The sequence below is a fragment of the Mus caroli genome, unplaced genomic scaffold, assembly GCF_978045245.1.
Source record: "Mus caroli unplaced genomic scaffold, Mus_caroli_1 scaffold_14, whole genome shotgun sequence".
NCBI lineage: Eukaryota > Metazoa > Chordata > Mammalia > Rodentia > Muridae > Mus > Mus caroli.
The window spans coordinates 89,555,050-89,571,727 of record NW_028227269.1 but is presented as its reverse complement, the minus strand read 5'-3'; the positions used below and the strand labels follow the sequence as shown (position 1 = coordinate 89,571,727).

The following is a 16,678-nucleotide window of genomic DNA, read 5'->3' as shown; positions in this document are numbered from 1 at the left end:
ATGCTCTCTATCGCAGCTCTCATGAGGCGAGGCAGGAAGATTATCAAGCCAGCCTGGGCTACTATGGGAGGCACTGTCTCAATCAAACCAAACCCTTAAGAAGGAGAGGATGAGGGACAGGAGACAAGAGGAGAGAACAGGGCAAAGACAGTGAGTGACTGAGAATTTACAACACATGAAAGATACCAAGTTATTCATTCTGTGGTCCCTATGGCTAAAAAAGGCAGGACAAAACAAATAGAACTCAAATAGCCACACAATAAAGCAGCAGAGAAGTTCAAAAGAAGACCTCCTCATGTTTTATCCAAGGATGGATACAGATGTCATGGTGGGAGTGGGGGTGGTTTCAGGAAAAGAGATGACTGAATATGAGACTGACGAGCAGCTTACTTTCCAGAAACAACAGGGAGAGACGCAGCTGACTTTGCTAAATGAAAGACGACTTGTCATATGTTACTCTTCTGTTTTGTCTATGCTTTTCCTGTGGCTGGCCCAGCTAGTTTCCCTACACTTCCTCAGGCTAAATACTTGTTGGTGCTCACAGTTCTCCCTTTCCACTCCTGCAGAGTTGAGTTCTGCAGAGGTTCTTCTCGAACAACTGTTTTGTTTTGATCTTGGTTTTGAAGAGTTGGACATGACTTGAGATGGATTCATGTATTATTATTGTTGTTCTTATTTTTATTCACGTTTGCATAAGGGTCCTAGCTGGAGCTGAAGTTTCCCACAAGTCAGGGTGGACAGCTTTTCCTCCATTCTTTTGGGTGCTAGTTGAGTCTTCTTAAGTGGACCATTGTGTGTTTGTCTGGATATTCCCAGTATTTAGCATATTTTGTTCAATATAGGTAGCTCTAAGTAGTCTAAGTGTCAAATATCAGCTTTGATACACAGAGTAAACTGAGGTGGGGCATAGAGTTAGCAATGGGTCAAAATCTGGTAACTCCTGGCATTTAAAGACCTCTGTTAATCATGGCAGGCAATTAAAAGAGGAAAAAAAAGGGGCGGGGGGAGGAGCCATACATAGCTAGTGGCTCTGGCGGCTTGAGACCAGCACTTCTTGTAACTGTAATTCTTGTAATTCTGAACTCTCTTTTACTTTTCTGTCACCAGAGCTGATTGTTTTTGGTGAGTGCATCCTGCTGATAGCCACAGACAATTAGAAAAACAAACAAACAAACAAACAAACAAACAACAATCCCACAATTACCTGGGATGGCAAGAAAGTTAAAGAAAAAGAAAAAAATCACACACTCATACACACATTTAATGGATGAAGTAAAGGGGACTCGTTATGCCAATTTCACACATGCACATACCTATAGATACATACCCACATTTATATACACACATTTTGTGGACAGAGTAAAGCTTACATATATACACACAGTTGGTGGGTGGAGCAGAGCCCCAACACCCTTACACATATACGTATATGCACATATGTGGTGAGTGGAGAGAAGGTTCAACAACTTCATTTTCTCAACTAGTCCTTTTTATATTGCCTAAAACAAAGTTCTCCACGCAAGAACAAGGACTACTTTATTTGAAAACAGATAAAATATTATACAAGAGGGAGTTATGTACAGCAGAATTGTTGATTATAAATTCAAAGCAATAGTTTTATCTGTCTTTTATTCCATAAGCTCATTACAAGTTCAAAGCAATAGTTTTATATGTTCATGGCTTTACTTTATTATGATGCACACTTGTGGCTTCATCCTTGGAATGGATATTTTTCTTTGATCATAAATCGGTCCCAAGCATGTTTCTCTTCCTAGTGCAATTGCGTGCTTGTGACACATAAAGGTTCATAGAACTCTTTTTGAATCTTCCTTATTCTGTGTGGAGGCTTAAAATTACTTGAATCAATTCGATAAAAATCATTGCCGGGCGTGGTGGCGCACGCCTTTAATCCCAGCACTCAGGAGGCAGAGGCAGGCGGATTTCTGAGTTCGAGGCCAGCCTGGTCTACAAAGTGCCAGGACACCCAGGACACCCAGGACACCCAGGGCTACACAGAGAAACCCTGTCTCGAAAAACCAAAAAAAAAAAAAAATCATTATACAGAATTATGAAATCATCAATTGATCTAAATAGCATTATTACATGAAAGTTCTTCTTCATATAGATTCTGCAGGAAATCTGCCCAACTGAGTGGGTTAGTACCCAGGAAACAGTAGGCAGTGAGTGTCTCTCCAGGCCATGAGGAATACAGCAATGGGAAACATGGAAAGGCAAGAAGCAGTCCTGGCCTGTAGTCCCCGGAGTCCATGCCTCTTTAGGGCATACCAATCGCAGCCATGCAAAAAATAGTGGGCTGGATCCCGGAAGCTCACTTGCTTTCCACAGCCTTTCCTGCATGGCCTTCACCATCTAAGTGTGCATATTGTCCACTCATGAGTGCATAGTTGTTAACCGCTCCAGTCCCTATTATGTGGTGACATTTGTTCTCACTGTTCTCTGGCATGCATCATCTTTCAGTGAATGGATGTGGTGTTCGGATGCTGTTTGGTAGGTGCTGTTTGTTGTTGTAGTAGCCTCAGTCTCTTCAATAGCTGATCAATGTCTAGCCTTTAGTTTCTGACAGAAAGTGTAGAAGGGTGCTTTTTCTTTTTCTTCAAGTGTGTTGGCTGGTCTTGTTATATTTCTCCACAAATGTGAGTTAGTCATTTCAGTGTAGTTTGCCAGCCCTTAAATAAGGTGAGTATCTCTTTGTTGGCAGTAGGGGATAAGGTAGTGATAGATACCATTATAAACCAGACCTTAGCATTTATTTTTCAAGTACTTATGTTTATTAGTTTTTCTATTTCCTAACACAACTCAGTTCAAAATTCCTCTGATAGCCCCCCCCCCCCCCCGGAAGTTGGATATTTCAGAAACAGCTTCCGGATGTGTAGTTTCGTGTGGTTTGAAGTTAAGAAGAAACTCTTTATCATCTTCTTCAGCTAAAGGAGGACTTGGAGCAGTCAATAAACCAACTGAGGAGTCAGCGCTTACGGAGAAGCTCAGGAGGGAGAAGTGTTTCTGTCACCAGCCTGAGTGCAAGTGACCTTGATGGTGGCGCTGTGACAGGTAAACCCCTCACATGGTCTAAAAGTAACCTCGCTTCTGGCACTGTGGCAGGTAAACTCTGCAAGGGTTCAAAAGCCTTTATTCTTTTTACATTTCAAAATATTTTTGAAGTGCATACTGAATGGATTTGGTTTTTAGAGAAAAAGATTATAGATTATAATAAGATTATAGATCTTGAAAATTAATCTCTATCTATCTATATACACACAAGATTAGTATGTGCAGTTGTGGGAAGTATAGTGTATTTTCTTTAAAAGGGTCTTTCTGAGTCTGGGCTTGTTAGTTTTATTTTTCTCAGGCTCTGCACCGCCTGGAGCTGTCTAAGCTTCGGAACAAGTGAACAAATGAAGTTTATTTGTGGTATATTTTCTTCCTAATCTTGTCTTGGCAGAGTAGTTTTAAAGTTTCTGATTATCAAGTATGCTGTAACATATGATAAAAGCAGGTGCATTTTAGGCTTCATGTTCAGCCAAATGCCAACGGTTGTATTAAAAGTTATTGAACACTCTGCCTATAATTAATCTCAGATTTCCTTGTAGTACTGAGAATCTTATTTGAATCACACAGAAACACCCACAGTAATGGGAGTGGTTCAGTTGGAGGAATAGTGGCACCTTGAGTTATGAACACTGCTATTACTCCAATAGTGATTAGAATTGGACACTTACTTATTTTTTATGAAGTCTGTTTTTATTGATTGTTATGTACTATTTTAGCTTTAGATTAATTGATTTGATATTTGCAAGATTTGATCTTACTAGTGGGATATTATAGGGATAATTAAAGATTTTAAGTATTTAATAATTATTTTCATGAAAGATAAAATACGTTGTTGCTTTGGACAGTGATAAAAATTGGATCCTTTGGCAAGTTCTGTTTTCAGGCTAAGTTTGTTGTTCATTTTATCTGCTTTAAGTACAATGTTGTTGAGATCTTTATGGCTACAGCATGTTATGTGGGGAGTTAGGCTAAGAGTACCTACATATCTCCTGGTCTGTAGGTATTAAGTGGAATTTTGTTTGTTCTCATGCAGTGTTTTAATGCCTTTTTTCTTCTTTGCATTTGAAAGAGAATCTCCGCTTTACACCTACCTCACCTCTGAAGGACTACGACCTACAGGGTATTAAACGAAACAGGTTCAGAACGGGTGTTCGGTTTGTTTCGGAGACAGACGACATGGTCCAGGTACTCCATAACATGGCGTAGTTTATCTATCATAGCCTATGCTTATATAGACATTACTGACATTTTATCTTTATGGATGTATCTTAACTAAGAATGTGGTCATCAATAACTTTGCATAACAGGAATAAACATACATATCCAAGGATTCCAAGCTGGTATCAATCAATCTATGACAGAGGACATGCAGTATTTGTCTTTGTGGGTCTGGGTTACCTTACTCAGAATGATAGCTTTGTGTTTTTTTTGTTTTTTTTCTTTTTAAGCCAAATATGTCTTATTTTCAATGTGGAAATACTTCTCTGTTCTCTAAGATTAAGAGGAGTCCCTAGTGCAGGCAAGTCCCGCGTACCCCTCCTTCATGCCTGTCGTTTGCAGCTGCTTCCACCAGGAAGAACGTTTCTGACAATTCAGGGATGAATTTTCTGCTGATGGAAAGGTTTGCTGGGTTGGCATCTGGGTCTCTTAGCTCTGCAAGACATCTGCCCAGGCCCTTGTGGCTTTTAGAGTCTCTGTCGAGAAGTCGGGTGTAATTCTAATAGATCTGCCTTTGAATGTTACTTGGTCTTTTCCCCTTGCAGCTTTTAATATTCTTTCTTTGTTCTGTACATTTAGTGTTTTGATTGTTATATGGCAGAAGGATTTTCTTTTCTGGTTCAATCTACTTGGTGTTCTGTAAGCTTCTTCTATATTTATAAGCATCTCTTTTTTTATGTTTGGGAAATTTTCTTCAATGATTTTGTTGAAAATATTTTCTGGGTCTTTGAGCTAGGAATCTTCTTTTATCTTTATTGTTCTTAGGTTTAGTCTTTTCATAGTGTTCCATATTTGTGTCAGATATGTGTCTTTTTATATTTAAAGTTTTCTTTGACAGATGTATTAATTTCTTCTATCATATCTTCAAAGCCTGAGATTCCTTCTTCCATCTCCTGTATTCTATTGGTGATGCCTGTATCTGTATTTTCTGGTTTTTTACCTAGGTTTTCCTCTCCAGGATTTCTTCAGTTTGTGATTTCTTCATCGCTTCTATTTCCATTCTCAGGTCTTGCCCAGTTTTATTCATTTCCTTTACCTGTTTGATTGTATTGTCGTACATTTCTTTAAGAGATTTATTCATTTTCTCTATAAGAGTCTGCTTCTGTCATCTTTATAAGATTGTGTTTAAGGTCATATTCTTGTGCTTCAGCTGTGTTGGATAATCCAGGGCTTGCTGTAGTGGGATAGCTGGGCCCTGGTGGTGCCATACTGCCCTGACTGTTGTTGATTGTGTTCTTACACTGGCCTCTGGGCCATCTGGGTTTGGGGCTTTAGAGCTGATTTCTGAGTTTATCTTTGTTAGATGGATTTTTTTTTTTTTGATGTTTTTTCCTTTGGTTGCTGTTTCCTCTCTGATCTTCTGGCCTGAGTGGCCTGGGCTTCTGGTGACCAGCAAGTCTTCATGTCCAGTAAGGTATCTGCACTGAGGTATTTGTGGCCTGCGTGACCTCTGAGGTTTTGGGTGTCAACATTGCCTCTGGGGTTCCAAGTACTTGTGTGGCCTCTGTGGTTTTTGGGAACCTGGCTGGTCTCTGAGGTTCCTAGGATGAGGTGGCCTCCAGTAAAGCAGAATCCCTTTATCGAAGTTGTGGGCTGGAATATGGGGTCCAGGGGGTGCTGTTGGGGCTGCTGGGCAGGGTTTAAGGAATGTTAGCCGGTGGTGGGCAATGTGTTAACAGAGGTGGATATGTGTGTTTAAATTGGAGTGTATCTATAGAAGTCTGGAAAATAGGAAGGCGCCATGTGTTAGTGGGTGGATCTCCAGTTAGGTAGGGAGATAGAATACAGGTGATATGAAGCAGGGAAGGAAATAGTAAAACAGAAAGGGTTAAGTGGATTGGGTGTTGGAAGGGCTGGGTAGAAGAGAGTATGGGGAAGGATAATTAATCCTGAAGACATTTAAAAAGGCCATATAGAAGCCTACTACTAGAGAGTCTCCCTAAAACACACATACACACACACACACACACACACACACAGAGTTCAAGTGGAGTCACCTTATAATGGGGTCAATGATTCTTCAAGATTCTATAGACTATCAAATAAAAAATGGTAAGTGCTAGGTATGGGATATCTCTTTTTGCATTGCTAATCAGTGATGTCCCATAATATTCCCCTACTTCCCAACATTATAGACTAGTGCCATTGCTCTTGGTTATGCTTGAGTATTTGGGTAGAAAGATAAAAACTGCTGTATTCACACCGGCTGAGAAATGGAGAGCTAGTACTCGCAAGTACTCATCTGAAAACTCCTTCTCCCTGGTTAGCTGCTATAGTGCTAGGAAGTTCTATATATCATATCAGGGGAGAAAAATGATGCCAGACTTAACCAGCTCTGGACCCTGCCAGTTACAATAACAATTGGCCTGGAAAAAATGACCTACTGGTGCAATAGTGGCACACGTGGCAGGGGAGTAATCAGCTACTGTCCAGATGGGTTTAAGCGCTGTTCCACAAGATGTAATTCATGTCTGCTACTATACCCTGAGCCAAAACACATGATGCCTAAGTCATAGGGAAGAATCTAGTGCTATTCTCCTAAATTATTCTCCTAAATGGACATAGAAATAACTTGTCCCGTTTTCCCCCAAGGTCATGCCCTTAAACCCATAGATGAGAACATTCTGCAGCTCTCATCAGCGAAGCTTTGGTTTTCTTCTGTAGTAGATGGTAATGAATACAGAGACCTACAGATGGTCAATGTGCATGCAATGAGACTGGAACACTCAGCTCTAAATGGGGCATCTATATCATACCCACTCCTGCCAAGGCACGGGGATCATTATGGAAGCAGTAGTGGAAAGATTGTAAGACCCCGAGGTAGAAGACATCTGCAGCAACAAAGTATTTGGCAAGCAGGACCAGACCACTGCACATATGAGCAGCTCTAACTATATTTGAAAGAGTTATATATAAGAACAGGTCAGTCAAAATCCAAGCAGAGAAGAAGAGGTTCACGAAACTCCACCACTGTCTGAGGAGTATAGGCAGTGTGAGAGTTTTCTTCATGAATGTGATCCCTGAGAGGCTACACATGCTCCAGTACTTAGCTCTACACACCTGCTCCCGCAGTATCATGTAGACGCAGTAGGGCTAACAACAAAGCATATGGAGTTGGCAGGGACAAGTGGTGGGGCACACGGAAGGTGTCGAAGGCAGGAACTGGGAGTGGGTTTGATCCAGGTACATTATATTATGTGTATGGAACTTTTAAACAATAAAAGGAATGAAAAAACTGAGTGTCCTAGTTAGAGTTACTGTGCCATGATGAAACACCATGACCAAAGCAACTTGGGAAGAAAAGGGTTTATTTGACTATACATGTTCATATCTGTGTTTATCATCAAAGGAAGTCAGGACAGGAACTCAAGCAGGGCAGGAGCCTGGAGTCCGGAGCTGATGCAGAGGCCATGGATGGGTGCTTACTGACTTGCTCCTCATGGCTTGCCCAGCCTGCTTTCTTATAGAATTCAGGGCCACCAGCCCAGGAATGCCACCACCCATAATGCCACCTCCACCACCAATCACTAAGAGAATTCTCTAGAGCCAGACATTATGGAAGGTTTTCTCAGTTGAGGTTCTTCCTTTTCTGATAAGTAGCTTGTGTCAAGTTGACATAAAACTTATTCACTGAGTTTAGTTGAACATGTTTTCTTTCATTTCCTGTGCAGGTGGTTTACTCTTTAGAAAGCCCTGCTAAGTTAGCTACTGTTTTGCCAAGTTGGACCAGCTATGAACAAACACGTCAGTAAAACACATGAAAGGTGGCTTCTGAGGCCCCAAACCGTGTTGGTGTCACCCTGAGGAAAGCAAAAGCAGCTCTTCCCTCGGGTTACTTTGGTCAAGAGCGAGCCACATTTGAATCTCCACTTCTTTCCCTGTGTCTTCTGTCTCTGTAGTTTGTGATTTCCTGCTGATCTGTAGTCTGAAGTCTGTATATGTAATTTATGTGTCTCTATCGTCTTTCTGTCCCTAGTGAAGGGCTTTGTTCTGTGTTCACTCTTGTGAACAATACAGAAAAATTTGTGCAGGAATGAAGGATTCTTTACAGAATTTTTTCCCCCTGAAAGACAAGGTTTCTCTCTATAGCCTTGGAACTTGATCTGTATAGACCAGGCTGGTCTCAAATTCACAGAGATCCATCTACCTCTGCCTCCCAAGTGCTGGGATTAAAGGTGTGCACCACCACCACCTTACTAATAGAAATCTTCAACAGAGTTTTATAATGGATTAAGTCACTGACTCAGATTGATACCAATTGATCCCAAAGAAGTCTGTATGACAAAATGCTTTTATCAAGCAATACGCTGTTTCCAACATTTAGGTGTGCTGTGGACCTGCCCCAGTCTCGGCCCCAGTCCCTCAATCTGTGGAAGAAATTGGGGTTCCGGACAGGTGGGCAAGGAGTTGGTGAGAAATGACAAACAGACACAGACACAAGGGGTGTGCTGTATCTGAATGTAATTTGTCTCAAAGCGAGCACCAGTCTTATAAGTGACTTTTACACAAAACAGGAATACATACAAAAAGCTAACAGGAACCAACTGGGATAAAAATCAATGTTAACTACTGGGATCAAAAGCAGCCCCACCTAAGATCAGCTTAATCTTAGAAGTCAGGGGCAAGGGCTTCTTGCCCTTGCCATAGTTCCAATTCTAGTCTATTGTATAGTCCACCTTCCCCCTACGCCATTGTAAATTCCTGTATTTGGGTATAACAGCTATCTATAGTTCTAAGTATTTACTCTAGTTCCTTCTTAGACCACAACTTTCTTTTTTCCTAGATAATTGTAAATTTTTGCATATGGGATTAGCTCGGGGACTTTCTACTAATAAGTAATGTAGTCTGCCATCCATAACTATAATGAAGATTCTGAGTATACTTTGCTAAGCTTGCCCTGAGATTTCTAACTCTTATCCAGTAAAATACTGTAAGAAAGCATGCAAGACCCTCCACACTATTGCAGGGACAAATCTGGGGCATTCTAACTATGGGAATGCCAAATTTCCAGGAGACTGTTTCCGTGAACTTTTCACCTCAGGACTGTGTCCAGGTTTTTGAGGCCTGTCACGCATGTCACTACTGGAGTGGATGTAGCAATGGTGGATATTTGTTGTATTAGGTTGCTTTGACTTGATTTCTGTTTTCAACAAATGATTAATATACACACACACATACACATACACACACACACACACACACACACACAGAGAGAGAGAGAGAGAAAGAGAGAGAGAGAGTAGAGAGAGAGAGAGAGACAGACAGACAGACAGACATGCATTGTTTTCTAAGTCGGGTAGGTTAAACAAACAGGCTGAGTACATAGTAAGTGTAGTGGCTAGCTTTCAGTAGCTTGATACAAACTTAGATGTGTCTGGGAAGAGGGCATCTTAACTGAGAAAATGCCTTCAGAAGATTGGCCTGTAGAGCTCTACTCACTTTAGGTAGTGCCATCCCTGGGCAGGTGCTCTGAGATGGTATAAGAAAGTAGGCTGAGCAAGCCATGAGGGGCAAGCTAGTGGACAATATTTTTTATATCTGTCAATCAGCAGCTGTCATGACCTGACTCTCTTTGGACAATGGACTACAAGGTGAAACTCTACTTTTGGTCATGGCCATCAGAACCCTAATTAGAGCAGAAAGATATAGTGCTTTAGTGTGTTCAAGGTGTGTTTAGCTCAGTGGTGAGGACTAGCAAAAGTTCCATTCTCTTTGAATGTAAGCGTTATTTCATAAGAGAGAATCACCTCATTTATATGGTTGATTTACTAATATTAAGTAAGAAACTTGAAAGTATATTCCCCAAAGAGTCTTGAAGTATTATAAATAGCTTCTATGAATATATTTCTTTCTCTGCTTATTAAAGTTTTTTCTTTTCCCCAGAGCTGAGTTTTCCTTCATTGTCTTAGGTACCTAATTAATTAGAACAGGATAGAAGCAGCTTCCAACTTTGGCATCCTTGTTTTGATAGTGTTGTTAGGATTAGGTGCTCAGCCATGGCTTCAGGAAACTCATCTGTGGCTGTTGCTTGCTTCAGCATAATATGAAATGGGCCAAGTGCATTAGGGAACCCCTTGTAGGAATTTTCCCACGGCTGTATTATTTTTTGATAAGTATAACTTGAAGCTCATTCAGTTTTCATTTTCTGTCCTTAGCTCCTCTGATTTTGGACATTGCTTATGTTAGGAATCGGTAATGAGTGAAACATTTGCCTTTTCACTCAGTTCATATTCTAGATGGGGTAGCTAGGTATTAAACAATTAACTCCATGAGTGTGCCCACAGTATGAATTGAGGTGCACACTATTATGGAAAGAAACCCACGCTATGGGGCGGGGTGAGGTGGACATGTGACCTGCTCCAGTCATAGCAGGCTCTGTAGAAAGGCTGACTGAATGGAGATCTGAATCTGGATGGAATCATCCAAGGTAGCACAGTTAGTGAAGACAGCACCTGTGTGTGGGCAGTTGAAGGTAAGCCATGTTCACGATGTAGACGAGCAGATGGTCATTGTGTCTCAACAGCAGAAAGTAGTCAGTGTGGACACCTGAGTTAGGATAGTGTGTTCTAGTGTGAATGGATGGCCATTTGGATTGGGATATCTGGAGTTACAGAGGAGGAAGTAGCTTTTAAAGCTATTACATGGATAAAATTGGTAGGTTTTTAAGGTTAGATAGCTGCACGGGGAAGGCAGAGATCCTCAGGTTCTGCTTTACAAATTGGGAATTTGTGACCTGCTGGCAAAGCTCCGTGGACTCCATCGGTCATCCATTACCCTTCTTCTTTCTGTTGTTCATCCCTAAGCCTGTTTTCTCAAGGCTCTTCCTGCCTGTGTGTGTTCCTAATGCTCCAGTGAGAGGCTAGTCTCTGTTTGCATGCTTCCCCCACCTCAGGCTGTCATATGCTTATTTCCCAGGAGGGAAGTAAGTTGTTAGTTGTTCAGTGAGCATTTATTGAAATGGGTATTTCTTGTTTCTGTAAATCTTTGTAACCAAAAATTATTTTATTATAAATTACAGCACACATATACATATGCAGTCTTTATATTAATGCCTAAAGCACAATAGATTGAAGGCCATGTATTTACCGTCCAGGACAAAAGAAATAAACTGTTTTATACTCCTTAGGCTCTCTTAGGCTTCTTCTTTCAGGAACGGATATACCCTTTCCTGACTTTAAAAACAATAAAAATTTGTTTTTAAAAAGTTTGATGTGTTGGGGTGTTTTGTCTGTGTGTATATCTGTACAACGTGTGCATGCTTGGTGCCTACAAAGGTCCAAAGATGATGCATGATCCCCTAAAACTGGGATTGCAGATGCTTGTGAGTATTATATGGTTGTGGGAAATCGAACCCATGTCCTCTGGAGCAGTAGCCAGTGCTCTTAACTGCTGAGCCGTCTCTCCAGCTCTATCCTGATTTACATTCATTATTTCTTTGCTTTAAAAAAATCTTGGCTCTATGGTATTGCTTGATATCTGCCTGCAATTATGTACACATTGAAGTACACATACTTCATTATGTTTTACCCTCCAGCCTTGCTAGTGTGTAGGTGCTTTGAGGGCATTTGCACTGCTGTATGAACCTCTAGAGAATACATGTGAAATGCTTTGTTCTGTTCTTGATGGACTGTGGGGTTAAATTTAGCATTCCTCTTAGGACTAGTGTGTCTCCAGGCTTTCTCATACATGGTTCCTCACGTGTGGGTAATAGTGTCATGGCAGGTAATGTTGGCCAACTAGGCATGTGGGCTGATGTGGTGATGAGTTATTGTAACACAGCATGGTCATTTGCTGTGGTTAGTTCTGCACTCCAGTGGCTGGACTGACAGCAATGTTAGAACTTGTAGTTCTGAAATAAGTCACACCTCCAGGCAACACACAAGGAGGGAAATTGCTATGCGGGGAGAGTGTGATGGTCACTGGAGGACTAGCCTTTGAAAGACGTATGTCTTAATGAGAAGCACTTATCATTAATGATTATTGTCATTAGTGATTATGAATGGTGATGGAGCAATTGGTTATTTTTGTTGCCAAGAGTTCTTATTCCGATGGATTCTTTAGGGAAGAGTGAGCAGATCCTAAGGGCTGACTGTGCTTTGCTTTGCAGCTCCATACTTTTCATCAGTCCCTCCGAGACCTCAGTAGTGAACAAGTTCGGCTTGGAGATGATCTCAACAGGGAGCTTTTCAGAAGAAGCCGGTAAACTGGGGTCAGGGTTCCTGGGAGGCATGGCTTACCGAGCGAACCAGTTCATTTCTGTAATTGACATGTGGACAGAGATTAAGAAAATGATGTTGTGATGTTGTGCTATTATATGACTTTTTTTTTTTTTTTTTTTTTTTTTGGGTTTTTCGAGACAGAGTTTCTCTGTGTAGCCCTGGCTGTCCTGGAACTCACTCTGTAGACCAGGCTGGCCTTGAAGTCAGAAATCCGCCTGCCTCTGCCTCCCGAGTGCTGGGATTAAAGGCATGCGCCACCACGCCTGGTGCATATGACTATTTTAAAGTGTAGTTTTTGCTTGTGTTTATATATGTGTGTACATGTGTGTTCCTGTATGTGCAGATGCATGTGCATGTGTGTGCAGAAGGGGACTCTAGGTCAAACTTGGGTATTCTTAGGAGCCCTCAGCCTTTTTAAAAAAAGGCTATATATATCCCTATATGATTGTGTATGTGTGTGTATCTGTCTATCTGTCTGTCTGACTGTGTGTCTGTGTGTGTGTGTGTGTGTGTGTCTGGAGGCCAGAAGAAGTGCCTGATCTCCTGGATCTGGAGTTACAGGCAGTCATGAGTGGCCTGGTCTTCTACAAGAGCAGCAAGTGCTCTTAACCACGGAACTGTCTCTACAGCCCTGTAACATAATTTTTGAGATAGAGTCTCAAAAAAAAAAAAATCTCTGGGACTGGATGCTCACAGATTAGGGTAGGATGCTTTTCTAGTGATCTCCAAGGCTGTTCTGTCTGTCCCTGCCAAGTGCCAGGATGACAGGGACATGTCCCACACCCAGCTTTTACATGGGTGCTAGGGAGGGAAAACAGGTCCTCATGGCGTGTGGCTAGTATTTCAGCAACTGAGCTGTGTCATCCGTCTCTAATATTTATTAATAGGACAGTTCAAAGCTTTGTGAATTTATGGTTTATCATGACTCATTGATTTTTGCTGTGATGAGCTGAAACCCTAGCTGTCAAATATATCAAATATATCAAGCACAGTCCATAAAACTTACCTGGGATTAGAAGAGGAGGGCAGGAGAGTTAGTAAGAAGGAAGCGAACTTTAGGTCTCTAGCACCAGGTTTCCTTCATAGAGTGCTGGTGTCATGGTGAGACACAGTAGGAGAGCTGTTAGCAAAGAAGAGAAAGAGGGGACAGACACACAGACAGCCACAGCCACAGCCGCAGAGACTGATGGTTTGTGCACGAACTTTTAGAAGTTCAGGGAAAAAAATAGAACACAAAACTTGTTTGTGTGTAGACACAAGCCATTTAGAATCTGATTTCTTAGTTTACTTGCTATCTTTGAAAGCCTCCCCTTTGAACTTTTGACAGTTTTGTAGAGTTTCCAGAAGTTGTTATTAATATAAAATTTTCTCATTCTCTTTTATTTTCTTCATCAACAGTAACAAGTGTTTCACTTTGAAGGTCTTTCTTTCTTTCTATCTGTCTGTCTCTCTCTCTCTTTCTCTCTCTCTTTCTTTCTTTCTTTTTTTATAAAGGGACTAAAGTTTTTATATTTTCTTAAGGGTTATATTCTAGGGCCGTTGGCAGGATTCACATTCAAATGTAGGCAGTAAGATCCCCCAGAGCCTCTGCTCTTGACCTCATGCAGTATAATGTGGTTTAAGGTCACTTTTACCCTTACCTGATGGGGATGAAGTGTTTATATTACTGACTAGTAAGCTTAATTACTGGTAAGACAGAGAACTTAGTGCTTGTATTTCTCTTGACAAGGTGATAAAATTAGCAAAAATCCATCATTCTTCTTAATCCGGAATGATTTTGCTATGTAGAGTTTATAGTTTGGAGCAAGGATGTAGACAGTGCACTGGGTGCATAAGTTTGAGAAGTAGATCCTGGAGAAGATGCAGCGATGAGTTAGCTGATCAGTTCTGTGGTCACGGGAAAGTGCAACGTTGTTCTGTGGCTCTCCTGAGCTATAGACTGCATCATTTGAGAGGTGTCTGCTATTTGGAGGCACAGGTGAGCAGAGGCATTTTATTTAATCTCAAGTAGGAATCAAATTTATTTATTTATTTATGAAATGAGATGACATTGCCTTGTAGATAAGCAAAATTGAATACTTTGCTTGTACCACAAATTATATTCATGTTTCTGATGATACTAGATGAGAAATCATTTGATTCAGAAGTGTTGCTATTTTCTTTTCTTTTCTTTTCTCTTCTCTTCTCTTCTCTTCTCTTCTCTTCTCTTCTCTTCTCTTCTCTTCTCTTTTCTTTTTGAGACAGGGTCTTGCTATGTAGTCCTGGCTGTCCTAGAACTCACTATGTAGTCTAGGGACAAAGCTCCACCTGCCCCTGCTTCCCAAGTGAGGGCGTGAGAGGTGTGCACTGCCACACCGGCTTACAGTTTTGCTTTTGATATGTCACAAATATGCTGAGTTATAAAGGCACAGGGAAGTGAGCTGTTAGAAAGGACTAAATTGGATACCATATGGAGAACTGATTTGAGGTCTGTGAATCAGAAGTCTGTTGTACTCCTGTGTGACTTGGCCAGAGGTATGACAAGAGATTGAAGGAGAGAAATCTGTTTCAGAATGTGTTTTTGGAGACCAAAGAGTCAGGATTTGGTAATGGATTGCATATGAAGGATGTATATCAAGGGCAACTCACAGATTTCTACTTGAGGAACTGAGAAAACAACAATCTCCTTTATGGTCGAGGAAGCTGAGCGGTAGGGATCAAGAGGCTTTCTCGGATATGTTAGATATGAAATGCCTGTGAGACAGTCAAGTGGAAAGTAAAGTAGTTAATCCTTGGGCTAAAAGAAGAAAAGTCCATGTTAGTAGCTATCGGAGTTCCAAGAGTGCTTGGCGTATGTGTACAGGTGCCGTGGTCATGGATGACGTAAAGAGAAAGACTATAGAGAACAGAGCTGAGTCCTAAAGTGGTCAGCCATGTAGGAGTCTTGTCTGGGATGTGGACCTGGCTGGAGAAAGGTCAGATGAGAGATTCAGGAAACCCAGGAGAGTGTGGAGCTCTAAAGGCAGGAGGGAAGAAAAGGAACACGTGTGCTTGGAACGATTCACAGCTTGGAACACTTAGCTTTTAAGGTACCTCCACCAGGGGCCTTCTGGGGTGGGGGTGGGGGTCGGAGTGGGGATAAGGAGAAGGCAAGGGGAGGGAAGGGCATGAGTCAGGCACAGTGGGTAGGGGAATCTCACAGCTTTGACTGACTAGCAAACAGGCCGATTCTTTATTTTTACAGATTCCACAGAACAAAGACAGACTAATGATTATCCTAGCGGAACAGATTATGCGTTTGATTTTTCATTACATGTCCAGGGTTACAAGTTCAGTTACAATTAGAAAATACACACACAACAGATTTTATTCTTATCACCAGCCCTATAACTCCAATTTAAAGACCCTAAAGAATGTCTCCTCTAAAGCAAATACATTTATTATATGACAGCTGCTTTTAGGCTAGCAGTGTTTGCATTTTTAAAGCCCTCCAGACAAACAAAAAATATCTGAATCAGTCTTTTCATGACTAGCAAATACTGATACCTAACTCATTATTCCATATTGTTTCATCATTTACACTATTATGTAGGAAAGGCTTAGTCAATCTATGTTATTTACTGAGTCCTGTTCCTCCATATACCCTATGCCACCCCCTATCTTTAGACTACACTTTCAGAGAGCTCTAAGGGTATTGTAGGAGGAGTCTGTGAACCTGTAACCTATTCTCCTGGCCAGTCAGAATTTGTTATTGTCTCTGTTTGCCCTGCGCCAATTATACTGTTAGAGTTTGTTCAGGGGAAGACACCCCAAGAAGATTCCTGAAGTAATGGCCTCTTCTAGCTCTGTGCTTATCTGTGCTTAATGATCTCCAAAGCATAAAGAAGACTTCCAGATAGAGCCAGATAAAGTTAATTTTAGGGTTATTCTAAAAAGACTCAGATATAAATTGTTTTGGGAAAAGACATAAAATGAATCAATGCAGAAAGTCCCTAGGGATGCTACACACAGAGACCAAAATGCAAAAGTTAGAGACAGAAGGACAGCGGTTGCAGCAGTCAGCTCAGCTTTGCTGGAACTGTGTCAAGGAGCTGTGCTGGGTGACTTCATGACTCTCACCATTTGCAGTGGATATGACATTACCATACTGCTCTCTGAGAAATTGTCTAATTTTAAATTATATAAATACAATA

At 41.2% G+C, this 16,678-nt stretch overlaps 1 protein-coding gene across 6 annotated transcripts in view; it reads left to right on the top strand.

Moving 5' to 3' along the window:
• The window catches only part of Cep128 (centrosomal protein 128), a 353,781-nt gene that overhangs the window by 32,689 nt on the left and 304,414 nt on the right, over positions 1-16,678 (top strand). For 4 of the 6 annotated variants that reach the window (XM_085830600.1, XM_085830598.1, XM_085830595.1 and 1 more), the window contains exons 6-8: positions 2,943-3,120; positions 4,139-4,254; positions 12,395-12,486. In XM_085830600.1, the coding sequence (XP_085686726.1) occupies positions 2,943-3,120; positions 4,139-4,254; positions 12,395-12,486 (386 nt within the window). The remainder of the gene's footprint in view (positions 1-2,942; positions 3,121-4,138; positions 4,255-12,394; positions 12,487-16,678) is intronic. The other 2 variants (XM_085830599.1, XM_085830597.1) reach the window with 1 other exon arrangement.